This window comes from Oncorhynchus mykiss, chromosome 2 (assembly GCF_013265735.2).
Source record: "Oncorhynchus mykiss isolate Arlee chromosome 2, USDA_OmykA_1.1, whole genome shotgun sequence".
Taxonomy (NCBI): Eukaryota; Metazoa; Chordata; class Actinopteri; order Salmoniformes; family Salmonidae; genus Oncorhynchus; species Oncorhynchus mykiss.
This window is the reverse complement of record NC_048566.1, coordinates 10,710,361-10,720,007: the sequence shown is the minus strand read 5'-3', so window position 1 is coordinate 10,720,007 and position 9,647 is coordinate 10,710,361. Positions and strand designations below refer to the sequence as shown.

Below are 9,647 nucleotides of genomic sequence, written 5' to 3'. Positions count from 1 at the left end.
TGTATGAATCACAGGAGGCTGCTGGGGGGAGGACTGTTTAATTCTCTAATGATACAGTGTATGAATCACAGGAGGCTGCTGGGGGGAGAACTGTTTAATTCTCTAATGATACAGTGTATGAATCACAGGAGGCTGCTGAGGGGAGAAGACTGTTTAATTCTCTAACGATACAGTGTATGAATCACAGGAGGCTGTTGAGGGGAGAACTGTTTAATTCTCTAGTGATACAGTGTATGAATCACAGGAGGCTGCTGAGGGGAGAACTGTTTAATTCTCTAGTGATACAGTGTATGAATCACAGGAGGCTGATGAGGGGAGAACTGTTTAATTCTCTAACGATACAGTGTATGAATCACAGGAGGCTGCTGGGGGGAGGACTGTTTAATTCTCTAACGATACAGTGTATGAATCACAGGAGGCTGATGAGGGGAGGACTGTTTAATTCTCTAATGATACAGTGTATGAATCACAGGAGGCTGATGAGGGGAGAACTGTTTAATTCTCTAATGATACAGTGTATGAATCACAGGAGGCTGATGAGGGGAGGACTGTTTAATTCTCTAATGATACAGTGTATGAATCACAGGAGGCTGCTGAGGGGAGGACTGTTTAATTCTCTAACGATACAGTGTATGAATCACAGGAGGCTGCTGAGGGGAGGACTGTTTAATTCTCTAATGATACAGTGTATGAATCACAGGAGGCTGATGAGGGGAGGACTGTTTAATTATCTAATGATACAGTGTATGAATCACAGGAGGCTGCTGAGGGGAGAAGACTGTTTAATTCTCTAACGATACAGTGTATGAATCACAGGAGGCTGATGAGGGGAGGATGGCTCATAATAATGTCCAGAACATGGAGCGGTATTAAATACATGGGAGATCATGTGTCTGATGTATTTGAAAACATTCCACTTATTCCACTCCAACCATTACCACTTCCTCCCCAATGAAGGTGCTACCAACCTCCTGTGGTATGAACGTAATCCTGAAAAAACATAATCTCCATGTCCTTCAGTTAGACAACTTTAAAAGACCTTTAAGAGATCGTGCCTTGTGTTTCATTCCCAGGCACACAACCAGATGTGCATCCCCATATTAATCAGGCAGCAGTCTCTCTAATGAGGGAGAAGGATTAGCCTATCACTGTCTGGAGACGGAGGCTGATGGGGTGGGGGGTGGTGAGGCTGCTGACTGGGGTCTAGGAGAGGGGCTTACTTCTGGGTCATATTCATTAGGAACCAAACGGAAGAAAATGGACTGAAACTATGAGTGATTATACCTGAACACACCCAATATAAAAAAAAGTGTCCTAATGAATACGACCTTGTTTTTGGGGGAGGGGGGTGTGGGGAGTGGTTGTTATGATCTTTGACCCTCTCCCCCTCTTGTTCCCTAGTGCGTCAGCATCAGAGGAGAGGAGAGAGGAGCGTGGGGAGTGTAGTGGGTCCAGGGTGGTGCCCTGTCCCTCTCTGAAGGAGGCGGAGAGTGCGTCTATCCCGTTACTGCGTCAGCGATGAGCAAATACACGACAGGATGCAAACGCTCCGCTCCAGGGACCGGCCCTCCCACTCCGGGTATATAAGGGTCAGTCCTGCACCTTCAGGAGAAGTGTCCCGCTGTCTGTTCCAGCTGTACTCCCTCTACTGTACACTCCTCTCCTCTACTGTTATCAGACTGTTGAGCCCAGCCTGTGTGGACTGACTGAAGGTAATTGAACTTTGTGTGGCTATTTCTTTTTCTAATTTTTCTGCTGTGAGGTCGCTGTGGTTATCAGTAAAGAAGCTTAATGAACACTTGGAGCATGGGACTAATTCCTTGCACAATGGGTTCTCTACAATTGAAGTACAGGGTTTAAGTTCAGGTCAATAATCCAACTGGGTTCCAGTCAATTATGTGAGGACGTAATTGTGTTTTTCATATGAAATCTGTCTGGAATTAATGTATCGACATTCATTCACTGTAGCTAGTTTGAGAAATGATGGTGTGTCCTGACTCCTGTTCAATATCTGATGTATTATTGCTGCCTGAATAAACCTTCCTTTGGAATGCTGTCCTTCTATATTTGTTTTAATTCTATACAACCCAGACAGTTCTTGTTTGTTGAATCTACATGAATTATTCACTAGTCCATTGGTGGTATGAAGACATCTTCACCCGGGAGAGTAATTTTCAATGGCTCTTTAAACAGAGAAGAGTCTGTTTTTTCTGCCTCTGAGGCGTCTTATGGTAGAAAAGTAAATTCTCCTGACTGGAAGCTGAAGAAGCCGATAACATGGATCGCTGCCTAATTGCGTTGTTTCTTTCCTCCAGGATTATATTTCAACAGGAAAGACTCATCCATCAGTATTACTTCCCTACAACTTATATGACTGGTCAATTCATATTGGGTGGGAAAGGGCACTTTAATTTTGTTTTAACAAAATGTATTGTTTTGGCTAATTGCCTTCTACCCCTGTGCTGCATAATGCAACAAAAAGGTTTCAGTTGTGTCACAAGAAAAACAATCATGGTATTCCTTGTAAAACGTATTTTTTTAAAGACTCAAATGTAATACAGATCTATGCAGAGATGTTAATTCATGTTCTCTTTTGATGCTAATCTTTTCTGATGTTCTGTCCATCTCTCTCTCTCTCTCTCTCTGTGCCCCCTCCCTCTCTCTCTCTGTGCCCCTCCCTCTCTCTGTGCCCCCTCCCTCTCTCTCTCTGTGCCCCCTCCCTCTCTCTGTGCCTACTCCCTCTCTCTCTCTGTGCCCCCTCCCTCTCTCTGTGCCCCCTCCGTCAGCAATGAATGCAGGCATCTGTGTATGTGTACTGCTGGCTGCGTTCTCTGGCAGCAGTTTGGGGCGCCCGTCGCACTCGCAGGATGAGGACAAGCCTGAGCCCCCCCAGCTCGACAGCGTTATGTCTCCCCAACACACACGCCACACCCGCTCAGCACCCTCCAGTGGCCAGCTCATCCCCTTCTCCAAACCGGCAGAGGACGAGGCAGAGGACCCCCGCACCAGCCTGCGCGAACTACTGGCAAGATTGATATCCAGGAAAGGTAAGCCATGGCATCTGTTAAATGTTTGTTCAAGTAAAATAGACCAATGTTAAAGGTTTGTTCCTAAATATCATATTCTAGGGTTGTATGTTATCACAATCCTAGTATCCCTCACTCATGAACTAAGTCACCAATTATATTAAGTCATGTATTAAGTCACCGTATTCTCTATGTAGTGCACTACTTTGACCAGGGCACATAGCGCTCTGATCAAAAGTAGTGTACTATTTAGGGAATAGGGTACCATTTGGGACTCAGCACAGTGACCTTGTATGAGTTTTGGATTGGCATCATCTCCACTCTGATAGCTTTCCCATCTCTATAGTTAAAGCACTTTTCCTCTGAGAAGGAAGAGAAGTCTCACAGTACGAGAGACAGCCATGGAGGAGAAAGTTGATTGTGGGAATTATCCAGACAGAGGAGGCCTTCCCTCCAGTGGTTTTCATCACGTAACAGAGAGATTAAGAAATATGAGATTGTTAGAGAAAGAAAGCCTCCCTCCATCCTTCCTCTCTCTCCTCTGTCATCATTAATCTCTCTGGGTGTCACAATCCAGTCATGGCTGTGTCATGCTGCTGTCATCTGGCCCTGCTCAAACTGGACTTGACTTTTATAAACAATCAAATAAATGGCTATATTTTGCCATTTTAAAAGGAACTCTACAAACGTTGTGTAGGTTAGTGCGGTTTGTAGATATCCTTAACTCCTCTGAAGAGGGCCAGAACATCTACACACATAATAATGAATATTTACACACAGAAGTACATGCCAAAGAATGAAACAGTCAGTGTCTCCAGTGGATTCATAATGACGGATGGATTCATAATGTATTTTAAGCATGGTCCTCTATGTAAGTGGATTCATAATCATCCCTGGGATGATGCTGAGCGGATGTTGCTGAATGGTTCCATCAGATAGCTAGCCAACACTGATTTAGTCATTAACAAGTGTTCATTTGTTTTAATCCAATAGGTCTTCCCTGATCCCTGGAACAGAAAATGATTAAGAAACATGTTATGATCCAACATAAAGGAGTGGTGTTACCCTGATCCCAAACAGTCATAAGGACAGGATGCTTTCTAGGAATAATTATATTATGTTCTTTCATTTAATGATACAATCAAATGAATACGGTTATACCAACAGGAGACTCCAGTGCCTGTTACAGTATAGATGCTATGTGACATCTGTCTCTGTGCCAGACAGAGACAGATATTTTATATCCATATGCATTAGAATATAATGTAGTATTTAAAAGGGCAATCTGGGATTCAAACAATGCACAAGCTCCATTTCTTTGGTAAAAAGCTGAAGGATTGTGCTGGAGAAAAGTAACCCCTCAAATTCCCTGGTTCCAGGATCATTGCAGAGGAGCTCGTCCCTGAGCAGCAGAGCCAGCGGTCCGGGTCCCAGCCACAAGATAAAGGACAGAGACTACCTGGGCTGGATGGACTTCGGACGCCGCAGTGCAGAGGAGTACGAGGAGTACTCCTCATAGAAACAGACGCACCACCACTAAATCCATCTCGATTATCAGAAAACAAAAAAATCATTGTCCCCAAAAGCTATATTTATTATGATGTATTTGATGTAAATGTGTTTGTAAAACTGATATGAAGCAATATATATATACAGTACGTATACAGATTTTTGAAGAAAACAAAAAAGTTTGATGCTTTTCTTACATGTACCCTATACACAGTCCGATGTCCTTAAAACACACAGATACCTAACCAGACAGATTTTGTAGTAGAATCAACCAAGTCTGCATAATATAACGTCCTTCTCCATAGTGTTTCCAAACACTAAGGCCTTGGGCTCATTGTATTCCTAAGTGCCATGCAGTCTAGTGTGTTTAGTGGGCTCATGGCTTGCTCCATTTGTCATTTACAAATAATGTTACACAACGGCTCATCTGACTCATATTTGCTCCCCTATTATGCTGGACCACAGTTGCCACACATTGTTCACAGCTCTAGTCATCACTGAGCCACAGAGATGCAGCAACATACAGCAAGATCCTCCTCTTAATGTAGAAGGTACAGGGAGGTTAGACCATCAGAGACTACAGTGGGTGTATTAGCAGCACACAGAATTTAGGTCTGAAAGTGATACCTCCCTGAGCAACTTGTCTTCTTATGGACCCACTGTACCTACAGCAGCCCAGCACATCACTCGGACTGAATGAAAGAGCAAGAGCGTTTTTGTTAACGAGCCGTCCTCCAAATCTACTTTTTCAGACACACGGCCTTAGAGTGTGATTGTAGCAGCAATAACAGAGGCAATATCACATCTCAGTCACTAAATAGATAAACCGGAACACAGAGGAGACAAATAGAGCCTGGGTTTTTACATTAGACAAAGCACGCAGCTTAACAAATATTGGATGGAGTACCACTTGGGTGCATTGGAGAGACAATGGCTTGGCTTGGATTGCACTGTTGTGAGCATAAAGCTTGGCTAGCGCTGCACTAATGCTAGCACAGGTGTCCCTCAATGAGCTGATTTAATTATTTGCGACAGGTTTTCGTTGTGGGATGGGAGGCAGGAGGCGGAGGAGGGGAGGCAGAGGGGAGAAGGAGGGGAGGATGAGGGGAAGCAGAGGAGGGGAGAAGGGGAGGGTGAGGAGGGGAAAATGGGAGGGTGAGGAGGGGAAAATGGGAGGGTAAGGAGGGGAGAAGGGGAGGGTGAGGAGGGGAAAATGGGAGGGTGAGGAGGGGAGGATGAGGAGGGGAGAAGGAGTAGAAGAGGAGGATGAGGAGAAGGGGAGGATGAGGAGGGGAGAATGAGTAGAAGAGGAGGATGAGGAGAAGGGGAGGATGAGGAGGGGAGAATGAGTAGAAGAGGAGGATGAGGAGAAGGGGAGGATGAGGAGGGGAGAATGAGTAGAAGAGGAGGATGAGGAGAAGGGGAGGATGAGGAGGGGAGAAGGAGTAGAAGAGGAGGTTGAGGAGAAGGGGAGGATGAGGAGGGGAGAATGAGTAGAAGAGGAGGATGAGGAGAAGGGGAGGATGAGGAGGGGAGAAGGAGTAGAAGAGGAGGATGAGGAGAAGGGGAGGATGAGGAGGGGAGAATGAGTAGAAGAGGAGGATGAGGAGAAGGGGAGGATGAGGAGGGGAGAATGAGTAGAAGAGGAGGATGAGGAGAAGGGGAGGATGAGGAGGGGAGAATGAGTAGAAGAGGAGGATGAGGAGAAGGGGAGGATGAGGAGGGGAGAATGAGTAGAAGAGGAGGATGAGGAGAAGAGGAGGATGAGGAGAAGGGGAGGATGAGGAGGGGAGAAGGAGTAGAAGGGGAGGATGAGGAGAGGAGGATGAGGGGAGGTGGAGGAGAGGAGGATGAGGAGAAGGGGAGGATGAGGAGGGGAGAATGAGTAGAAGAGGAGGATGAGGAGAAGGGGAGGATGAGGAGGGGAGAAGGAGTAGAAGAGGAGGATGAGGAGAAGGGGAGGATGAGGAGGGGAGAAGGAGTAGAAGAGGAGGATGAGGTGGGAGTAGGGAGGGATCTGTTGCATAATAAAGCATGGCAATAAAATACAGAAAAACATGAAACATCTGCTGCTGGGGCAATTACATGTATTGGTGCCCATTTACAACAGACAGTGACTAACTGCTGGGTCCACGTTAGGCTCAATGAGATGCTAGAAGGTTGGGACTGGGGATGGTGAGACCCCACAGGGAGACAGTGATTTGACAGACCTAGAGAGATGGCAGGTAGGGGGGATTATGTAGGACCACTAAACATTTCGGAAAACTTGTGCAGATCCCAAAAAGGATGAATCATTTCAGTTCCTTGAATATATTTTTTTAGGGCATCAACAACCTCCTTTGAAGTCTATGATAATGCAAGTCAAACGTCAATTTGATCATCAATTGGTTTGTAAGACACTACAAATATCACTAAGAAAATGTGAATATGTTGAATAGAACAAGAGCTCCAGCATATTTCATTGAACAACCTTATAATAATGCAAAAACAAATCAACATAAATAATTGCATATTCCAACTCCCCCTAAAACACCTGAAGGGAGTGGAATCATGGCCATTATCACCATTGTACAGCACCCCTGGAGCAATTAGGGTTAAGTGCCTTGCTCAAGGGCACAGTGACAGATGATTTATTTCACCTTGTTGGCTCCGGTATTCGAACCAGCAATCTTTCAGCTACTGACCCAATGCCTTAACCATGAGGCTACCTGCTACGTTTTATCCATCTGTGAATATCAAGTGGCTTGTTGTTCAAGTGGATGTGTGATCATACCAGATGTTCCCACTAATTACAAACAAAAGAGAGGACTTCCTTGAACATGGAGAAAAGGGCACTGAAAGAGCACTTAGGGGAACAGCTGAATGAGTAGTGGGTTTATTTCTGCTGCTGTCTGTAGTAATGGACCCGCAACACAATGCACTTGGTTCCAACAACACTGAAATTCTCAAATAGTCATCTAATTGCATGAAACGGAGGCCAAGATCTTTCCCTTGTGAACACGTGTTGTAGCTCGGTCCATATTGTCCTCATAAAGCTGTGTGGGCACCAGTCTGGTGAAACACCATGAAACAACAGTTGTCAAGTACATGTCTTCATAAACGGTTCATTATCATGAGGATTTCTGGTGATTTGTGCTCCAAACACGATGTTATTATTTTGTCTGTAGTGAACTCCAACCAACACTACATAGACGGATAAATAAAAGACATGAAAGCAAGCACTTCATATCAATTGTTTTATTGATAATAGCCTTTTTTTTTTGCAAATTGGTGCTCTTGAAATTCCGGAACACAAAACCCTTGTTTTTAAACCAGTGTTCTGACCACTTCATGGCCTGAACAACATTTTTGTCCCTTATATATCTATATATATTCTAGTTTATTAAAAAATAGTTAACATGGCTAAATTCATTGCATACATACCATTTACAATGTACAAGTAGTATAATAATCATTCCCTTTGTGGTTGAAATGCAGTAAAACCATCATTTAAATCAACAGACACATTTGGACATAATATTTTCTGCTGTTAATCAATACATTCAAAGGCTATTCAAGTTACACACAATGTCAGCAAGGACGATTCTCTACTTTTGTCAGAAGTTAATGATAAATAATAGGCGTTTCTTCTTTATTTCAACACATTTACTGCATCTATCCAAGATGTAACGAGAGCTCATCTTCTCTGCAGTTCAAGTTAAAACTCGTACGAGGAGGATATCCTCAGAACACAAAGCAGTTGTCTGCTCATACCAGGGAGGAAGCAGACAGATCAGTCAGTCCAACAACAGTGGAACTATGTAAAGTATGAGGCACTAGGACGTATTCCCTCCATCTCTCCGTTCCTCAACTTCATTTACAGTACAGGGGCTTTAGTTTAAAGCTAACAGTTCAGTCACCAAAGCTTGTTACCAGAAAGATGAAAGTCAGAAGAAAAATCTAACTTGTATAATGTTTCTCTCATAAAAGTCAACCGCGTCCCTCCCAGAGAACTCTTCTACACACCTTTTGTATTGGGAGACAGCAGTTAGTGGGCTCTGGTTGAAATGTCCTGTATATCTGATTATCACCTTAACCAAATGACTCAAGCCTTTCTTAGACTATCTAGGCCTATAGGTAAATCTTTCAACAACTTTATACACACACGCTCACATACTCGCACTGCACACACATGTCTATAAATCATGTTGGTCTGTTACAATGTATCCAAGTTCAAACCATAGCCTATTCATTCACGGCAAACATCCATGCATCCCTCTTAGCTTCAAGTGTGGCTCCTTCCCACTCTTTATTTGGATCAACTGAGGTGAATAACATGTGTTGTTGCCCAGTATTGTGCTAGCTAGTAGTATGAATACTGTACCTCCAACATTTCATTTCCTCAATAAAGGTCTTAGTTATGTGCATATTGTCATGATGTCACTGAACACCCTTAAATACCACTTAAGGTGCGTTCGTTGGTACTGCTTGCCACTCATTAGCTAATTAACAGGAAGAGAGTGTTTTATCTCCACATGTATACGTTTAGACCTGGGAATAAAATAAATAGATTTTTAATATGAGTTTACCTGGGCTTGGAAGCGCTCCATTTCCTAAACAGATAACAGGTGCTACAGTACATCTTCTTCAGCCTACCGATCTGCAGGGCCAATCAACAATAAAACAATAACACATCATGGTACTATTTACTGAGGCTTGTAAGCAGAGAGAAAAGAGGACAGAGAAAGAGAGGAGAGAGAGACAGAATAGAGAAAGAGGACAGGAGAGAGAATAGAGAAAGAGAGGAGGAGAGACAGAATAGAGAAAGAGGACAGGAGAGGAGAGACAGAATAGAGAAAGAGGACAGGAGAGGAGAGAGAGCGAGACAGAATAGAGAAAGAGGACAGGAGAGGAGAGAGAGACAATAGAGAAAGAGAGGACAGGAGAGGAGAGAGAAAGAGAGGAGAGGAGAGAAGAGAGAGAAAGAGAGGAGAGGAGAGAGAGACAGAATAGAGAAAGAGAGGAGAGGAGAGAATAGAGAAAGAGGACAGAAGAGGAGAGAGCGAGACAGAATAGAGAAAGAGGACAGGAGAGGAGAGAGAGACAATAGAGAAAGAGGACAGGAGAGGAGAG

The 9,647-nt window shown here is 44.0% G+C and overlaps 1 protein-coding gene across 1 annotated transcript; it reads left to right on the top strand.

Annotated features, from left to right (window-relative positions):
• Positions 1 to 1,627: 1,627 nt before the first annotated feature.
• On the top strand, positions 1,628 to 4,703 carry ccka (cholecystokinin a). Its single transcript, NM_001124345.1, is given in 3 exon segments — positions 1,628 to 1,712; positions 2,787 to 3,047; positions 4,406 to 4,703. Coding segments are annotated over 2 exon segments (399 nt in total). The 5' UTR covers positions 1,628 to 1,712; positions 2,787 to 2,788; the 3' UTR covers positions 4,546 to 4,703.
• Positions 4,704 to 9,647: the final 4,944 nt, after the last annotated feature.